At 40.3% G+C, this 14,627-nt stretch overlaps 1 protein-coding gene across 17 annotated transcripts in view; it reads right to left on the reverse strand.

The window, feature by feature from the left end:
• VGLL3 (vestigial like family member 3) overlaps positions 1 to 14,627 on the reverse strand; it is a 47,543-nt gene that overhangs the window by 8,757 nt on the left and 24,159 nt on the right. For 11 of the 17 annotated variants that reach the window (XM_080594372.1, XM_080594369.1, XM_080594360.1 and 8 more), the window contains 2 exons: positions 9,131 to 9,386; positions 3,376 to 3,876 (listed from right to left, as the gene is read on the reverse strand). In XM_080594372.1, the coding sequence (XP_080450498.1) occupies positions 3,376 to 3,876; positions 9,131 to 9,386 (757 nt within the window). Of the gene's footprint in view, positions 1 to 3,375; positions 3,877 to 9,130; positions 9,387 to 14,627 lie in introns of those variants that run through there. The other 6 variants (XM_080594373.1, XM_080594363.1, XM_080594367.1 and 3 more) reach the window with 3 other exon arrangements.

Below are 14,627 nucleotides of genomic sequence, written 5' to 3' on the forward strand. Positions count from 1 at the left end.
TCTGCTCCCAAAGGCCCACAGGCAAGCTTGGAATGCTGCAACCACCAGCTCCAGTGGCAATGAGACAGCAGTTTCTCCCCAATTTTAAGTGCTCAACTCAACTTTCTCACCCTTAACATGAACGCGAGGATTTAGTCCCCACACTGTACAACTGTGGCTGCAGCAACGGTCTACGTATATGTGCTGTGAACTGCAGTCAATGCTGTTAGAGGCTGACCTTGCTTTGCTTGGCATCAGTAGGACAGAGAATTAAGGCTCAATGCACAAACACGTTGTGCTCGGTGCTTGATATCAAATGTATCGAGCTGGTCCATAGCTTGGGCACTTCAGCTTTGGAAAGGCACCATATAACAGCAGCCACAAATGTAACAGGTTGCAACAGATTTTGATTTAGGCTAGCGTTTTCTTTAATCCCACTTGTACCAACACAGAAGCATCTAAAAGGGTTAATTTGCAGCATACAGCATAAGAATTAAGCCACATTTAATGGGAATCAGGTAGCTAAATCCCATCTCATCCCACTAAAACAGGACCATGTAAATTCAAACAGATGTGCATGACAGATTGATACTTTGTTTTTTGCTCTGCAAACAGCGAGATGCTAATGTCCCATACAATCTGCTCTGAAACCAATTCCCAAACTACACCCTGCATGCAAGGGGAGCCCTCTCTTAACCTTTGAAGTGGTTCAGCATTGTCCATTCAGAAGATGGAGTCTTTGGCTTTGCATGGCTGAGATGCAACAATGTAGCTGGACGAGGGTAAGATTACAGACAGCCTGCCCTGATCCTAACCCTATCACTCCATCTAATTCAGCGTGAGGAATTTTGCAAATGTTTCTATAATCGCATGTGACAGTAGCATAAGAAATGTGACTCACAGTAAGAGGGGAAAAAAAAATCATCTGCATATCTGAAGGACTCTGAAAAGCATCCTCTATATGTGTTAGCTTTTTTCCAAATAAATTAACTGAAGCTTATGTAATCTAATATATCGACAGCTCCAGATGCTGATGTCTTTTATTCTCCAGGGAGATGTGGTCAAAAACTTCCAGAACTGAAGTTTTCTTGCCACTATGACCTTACCCAACTCAGGAGAATCCGCTTACAAGAAGGCGAGTATGTTCTTCTCCAGGCCCTCCAGTTTTTAGCCTCTCTGCTGAGACTGCCATCTTGCGCTAGCATTAAATGCAATAAAAATCTGTGTGATGTGGAGACTTAAACAGTGAAAACCCTACCTCAGAGTGGACAGGGAACAAGAAAAGCTCTGACAGTGATGGTAAGTGCTGGATATGATTCAGTATGGTGCTTCAGCAGCTCCCTCCTCTCCCCTGCAGCACAACACACATTCCCTGGGATGACTCCATTTGACATGCATGGAAAACACTGGAGCAATTAACCTCCCTCTTTCCACCTTGATCACACCTTGAATAGCTGTAACCAAAGCATTTGTCTCAAATCCACCAGATGTGGAAAGGGAGTCTCTCTGAACAAGACTTCCCGTCCTTCCCAGCGAGTCTCTGCTTGGAGACCATAGAAGAGGAGTGTGCAGGGTAAGCAAACCAATATTTGTAATGTCACAGGTTACCACTATGTGCTGTGACATCCATTGTTTGGTCCATTGTTTCCAAAGCCCTAGGTATCAAGCTGAGGCTGCCCAATAAGGTTGTGCTATTGTGTTTCAGAGCATGGCCATTTTCAATAGTCATAAACAAGAGAGACGCTGGTCTGCTGAGATCCTCTGTTTCTATAAACTGGTCACACATAATTTTTCATCTTTCTTTTCTCCCCAGAGGAACTCATGGACTATAATCTACACACCAAGCATGTGCCAAAAACAGTATACAAGCCAGCTTGCCCGGTACCGAAACAACTCACAGCCTAGGTGAGACTCGTACTGAAGCCTGGCAGTGGTTCTTCCTGACAAACAATCCCTTACACGGTTTGCTGCTCCATCCCCCAAAAGGTAAGTCAAGTACAGAGTTCTGGAGCTGGACTGCTGGGGCTACTGTCAGACCAGTGGGCTCGTCCCCTCCATCAGTTGCAATGACCATTTGCTCATGATTCAGAGAAAGCAACTTCCATTATGGAATTTGTCAGAAAGATAGAACTTACTATTGTGATTTTGTTAGGTTATCTTCTTATACATAAAAGCATAAAATGTAATAATACATCTTGTATCATCTGGTTGGCTGGAAGTGTTATTAATAAATATAAAATCATCCAGTATTAAGAATCCTATTACTCTTTTTCTTAATTTCTTGAAGGAGTAAGTGGCATGGTACTTAGAAGAGGTTATTGGTTACCAGTTGCTACTATGGGAAGAAAGAAATTTGTATTAGGTTCACTCACTTATAACTGGATTCTGGTTTCTATTATTCCATATTTAAGAAACAGCATTTTTTCCTCCACCAATTCTTTCTTCCCTTACACACTAACCAAAAGCAAGAAAGCACTTCTTACACATGGAATCAGCTAGCTAGAGCTATCAAGAAAACATCCTCAAAAAGACAGAGAAACAGATACCTCAAGGAAAAGGGAAGAGAGATGCAAACCCAGTATTTCCTGAATAAAGTAACAAAAGGTGTTTCAGAAGTACTAACGTGCTGGTCAGATAAACATCACGCAGAAAAAAGAGACCATAACAGAGCACACGAGCACAGATGGACATTCTGGAGATAAGTCACCCATCACTTTGATATCAAATGGCTATAAACAGTGAGGGCTACCAGACTGCTCCTAATGCTGAGATGAGAGCCTTCAAGTCAAATCTTGCCTGTGATGCAGCAGATGTAGTTTATGGAGGTTGTCCCATAGTTATAGATGGAGTAAAATGAATCTGATTCAGAGACCTCTGCCTAGCCCCTACAAGAATGGAGTTCAGTATGATGGTGAGCACAGCTTAAACAGCATCTCTTCTTTATGTGACACCTGGATGCTACACAGGAAGGAAATGCTACGCTTTTCCAATTTACATGAGTAGGATGCAATCCTCATGTACTGACAAATACAGTCCTCATTGGAGCTATATTTTGGTGAATGAAAACATGAATTGGCTGAATAAGCTGGAAGCTTCCATGTGAAAGTTTAATTAGCCATTTCCCACAAGATTTAAACCAAAAAAAACATGCATCATGTCACAACTCATTTGTCTTGAGTGGGACCAAGGGAGACAAGGGTCTTTCAGCAAAAGGCAGAGGGAGATGGATATTTCACAGCTCATCTGCTCTGACAGCAATTTCAGGAGGGATTCCTACCTGGAAATTTATTTGGAGAAGGCTCTGAGAACAAACCCTACTTGAGCTGCAGGGATTCCACTTCATTGCTTGAGTTCTTTCTGCTAAAACAAGTCACAGACACAACTGAACCATCTTACCTGCGTCAAACCCAAAACTTGGCACAATGTCCACTGTTCCATGAAAGGCTCCAGCCCATGCTGAGGTAGCGCTGGTGACAGCAGCAGGATCTGTCTTAGTCACGTCACGCTGGGGAGCAGGAATCCTGGCTGCACGTACTGAAGGCATCAGCAGGGACCCGTACCGGGGGTCACGGTGCGAGCTGGGATGGTGATGGTGCATGTGTGGATGAGGGTGATGGCGATGCATGTACACGTCATGCATGTGTGCATACGAAGGGCTCACCTGAGATGCTAAAGGATAATGCCAGGATTCAGATGCAGCAGGGGGAGGAGGTGGGGCAGTCTGATGAAGGCCGTGTCCTGGCCAGCTGCTGGGATCTGGTGTTGGGAAGGTGCCTGGTGCAGTAACGGGGAAATCAGGATGTACTCCACTTAAGCATGGTGGTGGGGGAGGCTGATAAGAGCTGGTCCAAAATGAAGTTGGGAAACTGCTCCTTTGGCTTGAAATTGTTGAGTTTTCTGGAAGAGAGGAGAGAAATTAATTTTGACTGAAGCTGAAAAACAAATTTAATGACAGAAACCCTACAATGATTTTCTACTGTCAAATTTGTAATGCTGAACTCAAGCTTCAAGTTACAGAATCACAGAATGGTTGAGGTTGGAGAGGAGCTCTTCAGATCAGCTAGTCCAACCTCAGGACTCAAAGCAGCGTCATCCAGGGCAGATTGTCTGGGACCACATTCAGTCAGATTTTAGCCCAAATCCAAACTTCATGACCTCCCTGGGCAACCTGTTCCAGTGTTTGATCACCCTCACAATAGAAAAAAAAATAAAAATGTTTTCTTGCTTTCAGACGGAATTTCCTGATTTCTAATTTGTGCCTATTACATCTTGTCCTGTCAACAAACACTGCTGACGAAAGTCTGGCTCCCGTATCTTCGTTTTCTCACATCAGGTATTTACACACATTGATAAGACCCCGTGAGGAGACTTGTCTTCTTCAGGCTGAAGGATCACAGATCTCTCAGGATCTTGACACAGAAATAATGAGACATTAACTTCTGCTCCTGACCAGACCAAAACATATCATTTAGAAAATTCTCTTCAAATTAATTGCATGTTTTGATGGGATCATCTCTAATGCATCTTATGTTAGTTTCTTGTATCATGTTACTCAGTCCCCAATAGCATCAGGCACATGAAGTCTATGTAACTGAAAGAAGTTTTTGTCAGAAAAAAAAAAAAAAAAACACTTGCTGCTCCTTACAGCTAGGGCTTGACTTATATTTAAATGCATTCCAATACCTCTACATTATGAAATCATGTTCTAAAAATTCCTCTTTTGAAGAAGCAGTTAACATTTTTGATGTGTAGGAAAGTATTGGCATCTTCTCTCTCACATCCCTCTTGCCAACTCATATTTGAAAGTACTGCCTCATGCAATATGCCTCTGCTTAAATAGGTGGTTTTTTTTTGGTCGAAGATGGAAACATAAAAATACAGGACTTTACCTCTGATGAAAGACCAAAGTCATAAAAATAGCCTACAGAGTAATAAAGCCAAGGTCATTTAATATTTGACAAGGTGAGGAAACCTCTGTCCTTCATATAGCATTTATAAAAAATGTTTATATTTTTTTTTCCTAAATGACTTTTTGTTTTGCTGTGTTTAACAAGCAACTGGAATGAGACTTGGGTGAAGACATCGTTGAGAATGAACAGATTCTTCAGACACTCCTGCCTCTGAACTGTGCTTACACAAAAATATTTTGGAAACAAAAACTCAGAGTTTTCTGACTGCACCACTAGGACACTAATGTATCTATTTTAAAATCCTTTAAAATAACAGCATTTTTTCCATTCATCAGTTGGCTTTAGTTTAGGCAGTTCGTTGAGCCTGAATGACTTCTGATATTGGAAATAACTTCATAAATATTCTATGGACAAATGTAAAGAACTTATCTTTGTGCCAAACACTCTCAGAGGCTGCAAAAAAACTCCAATATGGCTTCCTTCAAAAGGCTGCTTCTTTTTTTAGCATTGTATTTCTATTGTAATTCATACTAGAAGACTGGAGAGAGCTTCGAGCACATAACAGAAGCTTCAGCACCCCTCTGAAATTGTTATTGTTCATCGTTTGCAAACTGTTCCTTGTTACAGGGGATTATGCTGAGACACAGAGTGCACATGGCTTAGTGTTGGCAGTAGGGCTGTCAAAAAAAAACCAACAAACTAAGCTTCTTCATGTCCAGTCTGTTATTTTCCTCACTGCCTAACAGAGAAACGCAGCTTGACAATGCATTGCCAGTATTCTGGAAAATTAGTCACTGTAATGGAGAGTTTTTGAAAACTCTCTGGCTGTTATCAGCATGGAAAAGCCCTAAATGCGAACCATTTCACTTCACAAAAGTGCCGAAAACCACAGAGTATGTGCAGGACAAATTTAATATCAGGAGAGAGCACTTAAAACCACTGGATTTGGCAATACGAATTCAGTCCAGATTGCATATCAGTTTGCCTTTACCAATCATGCAATAGGTCTAGGACACAGAAAACACGTTTGGTCATCTCAATTTGTCAAACCTGTGCCCATTTCGCAAAAGCCATTACCACTGTCAGAAGCTGTCACGGTTCAGCCACCACTGAGACACCAGTGAGCGTAACTGCAGATGACGACCTCTTTGGCCAAGGTGAAGTCATGTCACTGTTGATATAACGTCCATCCAGGTTACATGAACTTGCAAGAAAACTTCATCCAGTCTGAACGCTCACAGAGGATGCTACTAAATATTGCATGCAGCAACATCTTCAACAAGAACCATCTGTGTTGAACCACAACCACCACACATTTCCACCGTGTTTGAAGATTGTTCTTTCCTTTCTACCTTTACAGCAGTGAGCACAGACAATTATTTTTACAAATATTGTCATGTTGGATGCCTGGCCTCTGTGAAACATGGCAATGGAGAAACAGCTATTTCAGCACTGTCCTTGAGAAAGAAAAATATCTGAATAGCTTCCACAGGCTTTTGGGAGTGGGGAAAGGGGTATTTAACTAAAATTGTCTGCCAGGAAAGATACTCAGTTACCACAATTTCCTACTTTGAGTACAGTGAGGCAGGGAGATGGCAACATCTCAGATACCACAAAGTGGTGACTAATGCAAATGTTAATGGTGGTTGGCCAACATGCACTGAAAACCTGCCAAAGCCCACATGCTTTAAAGAAGACAATGTATGGAATTCTCTGTAGCACAACATTACTTCTCAGTTAAGGCAGGAGGAAAACAAAAAAAATCCCTTTCAGTTGGGAAAAACATGTTGATAAAAACTCCATAAAGGTAACGTTAGTTTCAAGTATAGGCCCTGCAAAAGATTTCAAGTATCATTAAGTATTTAGCATCCCCGTTACTCAAATTTGTTGTAGGAATCTATATTATATAAAAAGGCAGTTTTTAAGTTCATTTCAGACTAAAATGATCAGACTGATCTGTATTTTCAATATACAGAAGTTCTATTTTTTATACACAAGCAAAATCCCTCCTTGAAACCAAAAAACACAATATTAATGTAATGATGAAATTGCAATTTGCTTTTCTATCACAACACTAAAAAAATGCAACTTAAATAAAAAACAAAACAAAAAAAAACATAAAACCTTGTCCTCTTGTCCTCTCTATCAGGTAAAGAAGAAATAATGCAATGAGCTAAATAGCAAGTACACTCCCACAGACTTTTTCACTTAAATCTGTACTTTCTAAAACAGCTATTTGCAAATGCAAAATCTTTGTTAATTGTTTTTTTTAATTGATCTTTTAATAATTTATTGTCAATTTATTATTTCTTGTAAAAAATATCTAACTTTCCATGAAATTTATTCATAAAAAAATAATCAAGCTAATTATATTTTCCTTTAGGCAATGGGATACAAATTCATATACATTTGCTGCAACTGAGCATTTTCAACAGAAGCATATAAACCAAAAGACTAAGGCATTACCATCTTTTCAAGCAGTTGTATTTCAGAAACTTGTTTAGGTACAATAAAGCTCTTGTCAGGTTCTCTTCTTTGGAGAAACAAACATGGTCATCTTTCTTAGTCTCCTATGCAGAAGCAAGCAGCTCTGCCCAGTAGCCTCCCTGAGTATTTTCATACTGCTCCAGCAGGTGCAGCAACAGCAGAGGGCATATCCCCTTACTTTATTCCTGGAACACCTTCAGAACATGCAGACCTCCATGTCCCACTGATGGCATGGGGCAACCCAGGTCAGGAAGCAGCCTGTCTGAAGAGCCCGTGTGCCAGGTCACCCTGGCCTGTCTACTACAGAGCCCTCTGCAGGGGGTTGTGCAACTGGGAGGGGAGTCAGGGCAAAAGAGCTGGGAATTTCTGAGGCCAAAGAGAAGGCCACAACCCTCACTTCATGATATGTCTCAACACTCAGAGAAGAGGGTCTGCTGTAGGCACGTGTCTCTAGTGACTGCCTTGATCCCACCTCTAAAACATTTGCAGCATGTCTGGGCCATTTATAAATGCTCCAATCTTCTTTATAGTAAGCATAGATTCAATCCTGCTCTCAGTCAAGTCAACGGAAAATTTCCCATTAACATTAATGGTCCCAGCTCAAGCCATAAATTCCTCTAGCTCCCTAGCCACTTGTGCTGACCTCTGCTTAAACTTCCTCGGATCTGTCATCATTCTTCTGGAAAGCAAGACCTTCTGTGCTATTTTTCTCTTCACAGTGGTTTCCAAAAAATCCTCTCTTTATTATCTGTGACTTTCATTAATATACTCTCACCATAGCATCACTGATTATGAATACCACCAGTCCTACAAGGATCCTCATGGTATCTCTCCCACTAAACCTGATGCAAGGTCATTAATCACTGTTCTTAGTTCACCGTCCCTTTGACAGTCCATGTGAAGAAAAGATCAGAAGCAATGCCTTTGTGAATCTGAAAAACTACATAGACTCTCACATTCAACAAAACGGAAATAACGTCTTACAGGCAGGCTTTCTACAGCCACCAGTTTAAAAATCTTATCCATAAGATCTACCTAGTTCATCCGGCAAGATCTGTCCTTCATTACATTGATAATACTTACGTCCATTATGAGGCAAAGAGTGTATGGTGCTGTTCAAACACTTCACAGCATTGACCGTTAAAGTTTCTACTTCCTGCTACAGAGCACAGCCACCCCCATTTTACATGCAGGAAGTCAGTAACGCTGGCTGTCTCTCTCCTGTGAGCTCTCCTGATGGGCAGGCTCCAGCCACGTGGGCCAGGGCCCGGGCCCATTCCAGCCTGTGTTGGCTCCTCCCTACCTGGAAAGCAGCTGTAGACAAATCTTAATCACCTGGCAAAGTCACCCAAGAAGGCTGCGTGGGTCTTCTCACTTCCAAGGCCAGCATCCCAAACAGCTTTGCTCTTGCCTTACAGGCCAAGTTTCACACTTAGAGCTTAAAAATAAGCCTCAAATCTTGCAGCAGACATTTTTGAAGCCACATGAGCTCTGCCCTGCACCTTCCAGGCCTTGGCAGAGCTGCAGGCTATGGGAAGAGTGGGAGATGACTGTTTCTTCCATGCCTTTGGTACCTCTTTCCCCCTTTAGCACACCAGACCACTCAACCCCAAGCTGCTCCTCATTTCTTCCATATTTGGGGTGATTTTTCCACCTCCACAAGGGAGCAAAATTTCAGTTGCAACGCAGTATTTGTTACAATGACGTAGACCAAGTAAGCTACGCCACAGACAGCAGGTTACCTCCCTTCTTACCTCTCCACAACGGACTTAGCCCTGCCTTGCTCTTGGTGAGGGCAGTTTCTGGGTTGAAGCTACTGGCTTGGCTCAAAGCTCTTGAGAAGTGTTCATCCACTACTGAACCAATGTCTCCCTGGAAGTAAGTGAAAAGGACGCAGCGAGAGTTAAGGTACTCCATCTCTGCAGGCTGGTCTTTCTCATCCTCCTCTTGCTTGCTGGGAAGGGTCACTTCCAGAGACTCCTGCATCTTGTTGTATAAAGCTAATTTCTTCTGGGATTAAAAACAAAACAAACAAGAGATGTATCACTAAAAGCATTTGGTGCAAGCTCAACATCTGGTTTCCTTAAAGAAAAATAATTGAATGCATTGAATATTCATTTCAATTCATTGCACTTGGAAGACAGAGATATTTTGCACCAACATTTTACAGAAAAGAGATTACCAGTGCTGCTTAAGAGTTTTGATTCCTCACACACAGATGGACCTGCTCCTCAGACACATTTCACATCCACAGGTAGTTTAACAGCAATGGTTTGCACCCAATACCTTCAAAAACAACACAGGTAGACTCTGACAATTTACTGCTGACTCCCACCTGGAAAGGATATTCCCATCAGCGAGGGCTGCAGAGGTTGTACAGCCCTGCAGAAAGGTGGCCACTTACACAACTGCTGTATTTTACCCTTCTGGCTGAACATCCACCCAGCTTTGCTCTCCTGGGCAAGAGGACAGGAACAGTGAGAGAACTTGATTCCTGAAAAGTCTCCCACTGTATTCCAAGAGTCCACAAAATGCATAAATTCTCATTTAGGGCAAGGAAAGGTATTTTTTGTTTGTTTTTATCATGAGAATCTACACATTCAGGTGGTGAAAGGGTTCTTTTGGGGTAGGTTTTTTGTTGTTTTGTTTTATTATTTGTTTTTAAATGCCAGCTTCTGGAGTAAAGAATAAAAATTCAAGTCTTAAAAAATTAAGCATGTGATCTGGGGGAAGAGGGGGATGGACAAGTCTGCAAACACATGCAAAAAAATCCCCCCAAACCAAAAACACTGAGAAGCATTAAAAAAAAATAAAGCCAGCACAAGCCATCTGTGAACAGCTATTTCAGAATCTTCTCTCTCTCTCTCAAATCAAACCTAAATGTCAAAATAAATGTGTGTGAAGATCCATTTTGCATGGAACATATTTTTCAGATGTTCCACTTTACAACTGTTTTCACAGAAAAAAGCTCCCCACAACAGTCAAGCTGCAGGAATCATAGCTTTTAGCTAGCTAGCCATTTCCACAGCTGACTTTACACACAAGAACCTTCAGGAACCCAAAAACAACTACAGCACATATGCAGAAGTATTTCATAGCTTTTCTATAGAATTACAGCTTGACTTGTCTTTTATGGTTTGCTTGGCAACACTTTAGCACCATCAGAATCTCTTTAAGTTTACATCTTTTTTCTCTTTTTCCAAAGTTGTTCTATAGAGCAAGTTAAACAACTACACAGTCCATAAAGTTCCAGTTATACAATAAATACGCTTGTCAGATTTAGAAATAATTGGAAGTCGTTCTCCAATCTCGTACACCAAAAATGTACTTACATTCGATGCTTTCTAAAATCCCATAAGCAGATACAAATTCTCTTATTGTAACACAAAACAGAAACTCCAGAGCTAATTCTCAATTATGAGTGATTACTAAAAGAATTAATTGTAAGAAAGAGATACTTACAAATGAAATTAAAACCTACAATACTACAAGCTCAGAGCAATTAAGTGATGTATCAGATATTCTGGTAGCTTAACTGAAAAACATACACCAGCTCAGTAATACCTTTAACTCTGACTCTATTGCACAAACTGTAACAAGGGATACAAGGAATTTTATTTTGCAGTTTGGGAGATCTAAACAATAGCCTGAAATTCACGTAAATCTATGCTTCACAAAGCAAGTGGCTCTGCTTAGTACAGTATCACTTATTTAGACATACAGCTTTATTCTCAAGACGTTAAAAAACAAACAAAAAACAGCAAGTTAAAACAATAAATAGTTTTTCTAGAACCTAAGTGCTAAGGTGAAAGGTAGTCTGAAGCTATCAAACTAAGTTTTGCAAGTGTTGAATTTGAGGTGACCCGTAATTTTTTGTAAACGCTTTGTGCCTTCTCTAAACAAACTAAAAACTCCTGACATTTGTTCCTGAAACACTAAGATATCACTCACAGGGAGCTTCATGGTTTTGTCTAAATAATCTCTGAAGGATGAGACCTCAATAGGACAGAAACAGTTTTAACAATATCACATATACAGTAGATATACATATTAAAAATCTATAACACATCTACTTAAATGACTTAATGATGTTCAAAGATGCACCACAACCCAGATCCTCTTTAAAAATGTAAGACAAGAGGTTGGGAACCACTTTTTAATTATATTATGCATTTATTTATTAAGTAGATAGAAAGCATGAAAGAGGTACTTTAAAGGTGTCTAAATAGATATTGATATATTACAACATCTCAGATACTGTACATATGCTGGACCCTGAACACATACAACACACTTTAAAAGTTGATTTCTGTGATTACAGGTACACTATTTGTATTTATGCTGCAAGTATACAGATACATACACAAGCATGCAATTATATACAGAAACACATCGTTTAATATAGCCCCTGGCTTGACTTGGTTATCAGGAAGGAAGTCTTTCAATGTTCCTATATAGAGACTGGAGCTCAGGAAATTAAAACTTATCTCCAGAGTCGCTTCTCTGTGCAGGAATGTTCCCCCTTCCACAGCTTAAGAATCTAATTCATTTTCCATTTCAACTTTCTTCCCTCCCCTCCAGTCCATGGGTAGTCATTACAAGACATTCCGAGTACTTGCTCTGTTTTTGAAAACAATGAATCTGATTTATTTTTTTCATATTTTTTTTTAATGTCAAAAAAGATGGCAGTACTGATGGACAGGTACAATGGCTTGTGTAAAGTTACTTATAGGGAAAAAATATGTTTTGTGGTGAACTTTTTGCAAAGAATGAAAATTCTAAATTAAAAGATATTTCAAAACCACATCAAGCCTGCAATCAGATACAGATCTACTTAGTTTGTATTTCAGGCTGAAATTATCAGCCAATTTTTTGCCTGCGATTACAGGGCCCTTTAAATATGAAGCTACAGTGAGATAAAGTGATTTTTCCTTGTACGTAACTTATATACATCCTTTACATATTATACATCCTATAATAAAAATTATAGTTTTTTTCTCTCCCTTACTCTCTTGTGATACCTCTGCCTACATGCAAATTCTGCATCATTCATTCTGACCTTAACAGTAATCTTTTCACAGCATTTCTATCTGCACTTGTGTGAGTGGGAAAGTATCTACTTTTTCCATCAACTGCTAAGTGACTTTGTCCCACTCTCATGAGAGAAGAAAAATAATATCAAAGAAAAACAAAAAACATCAGGTTAGGTTTCTGATAACTAGTCTGGGCTAGCCCACTTTCCCTTGTACTTCTTTCATACAAACAGTTCTGGCATACATTTAAGCACTCAACAGTATCTGTAAGGTCTTTATAAAAGTGTAAGTGCTGACCAAACTCCGCATATGTCTTGCCTTTTTTCAGTTCTATAATGCTTTCATATATTCATGAATTATACCTCTCTCTTCACTAAAAGCTAGAGACTGAGATTAAGCAGCATCTGAAAATAAAAATAAAAACACAGAATATCTCACTTTGGCCAAGACTCAGAATATAGAATTAGAAGTCATCTTAGCATTTTGGAAAATAGCTAAAGAAATGGGAAATCTAATGCCTATAGCATCTGATCCCATCTTCAGTAACAGACACAAGCAGGATGGTAGGACCTCAGGGTAAATAATGCAGCGTGGGCTGCATTCAACTTAAACCGACGCTAATTTTGTTTCATATATTTACAAACAGGTTCTTTCAAAGAAAATTTCAACTCTTACTACAAGTATCCTAAAAAAAAAAAAAAAAGCTAAAGGTCAAAAGCAGATCAGGAATATAGAAATATTAAAGAGAGGGTTCACGCTGAATAAGCATCCTCCACTCTTTTGGAGGAAAACAGACCACTTGGGTCTTTTACACCAAGAAAGCACGCAGTCCAAAATCTCACACAAAACCCCTGTCTTGATGATTCCCATTATTTTCCAACATACCCTGCCCAGAACCAAGGAAAACTGTTCTCATGCAGTGAAACTCTGGCCACATGAAAGCCAATGGCAAAAGTCCAATTGACTTCAAGGGTCCCGGATCTCAGCCGGGGTGTCTGGTAAAAATGTCAGAGCATTCCTTTTCACAAACTGAAAAAAAATTCACTTCCAGCTGAAAGCAGCCAGTAGGCAGCAAAACATAAAAACTACCAAACACAGCTGAGGCTGGAAAAATTTTAGTGTAGCTGAGTTTGAATTGAAAATTCAAGCCGGCTCTTATTTTACATATAAGCTGGTTGTCTGATCCTACAACTTATTATCTCCATACATGCCATCATGCAGCATATGGTCCTGTATGCTCCCGAGCATGAAAGTCTGGTGTGCCTGTGGCCACCTGTTACAGATTTTCCATTATGAGAGAAAGAACAGAAACTAAAAATAAAGAATAACTACACTGAGGAAACACTATATGACCCTATCCTGAGAAAAAGGCTGTCATTCGGCATAAGCTTCTGAGAAGGAATTTCAGTAACAAACCCTAGGCAAATCACGGACAGTCCCGCATTTGTGGAGCTGCCTGCCAAGCAGGCTCCTATTGATAACACTGAAAGTATTCAAGGAAGAAGACAATTTCAAGCAATCATGGCATGGAATGCTGGGCCTGAAAGCAGCATTTACTGCATGCCTCGGATATAGGAAATTGTAACTTCCCCCCTTGCAAAGAGCAAGCTGATAGCAAAGCCACACTTTCTTTCAGGTGATCCACTGGGTTTGCAGCAGTAGAGCCTGGAAGCCCTGCAGTGTTCAGCTGATGGAGACAAGTAGTGGAAGACTAAATTTATACATCTTCTGCAGTACATCTGAACAAGGCTGTGCCATTAAGGCTCTATTTTCATGTAGATATAGGAAATTCAAATGGTTTGGTCCCATCAGAACAACAAGGTAAAGCAAGCCATATCTTTGAAATCAGCAGGGTCTCGTGGGGTTAAAAAACAGCCAAACAAAAACAAATACACCCACACACAGAGCAAGACTTAATCCAGGTTTTACATCCCGTAATTTTGAAAGTAGCCTTTGAAGCTGTTCAGTGTCTTGCGAAGTCAGCAGCAGGGGACCCATCAGACTTCAGAACAAACCTTGAGGAACCATCCAAACTACAAAAACGAAATGTGAAGCTACCTTCTGCTACTATCTGGTGTGTCAGGTTCCGTGGACTGCCACACACACCCAGCATCAGTAATACACACCCATACTCAAGGGTGCAAATAGGCAATACAAATAACTTTACTGGAAAACTGAGTTACAGCATGTGAACAAGGGTTTAGCTACGGCCAGCTGA

The sequence above is a fragment of the Anser brachyrhynchus genome, assembly GCF_964034855.1.
Source record: "Anser brachyrhynchus genome assembly, chromosome: 1".
NCBI classification, from domain to species: Eukaryota; Metazoa; Chordata; class Aves; order Anseriformes; family Anatidae; genus Anser; species Anser brachyrhynchus.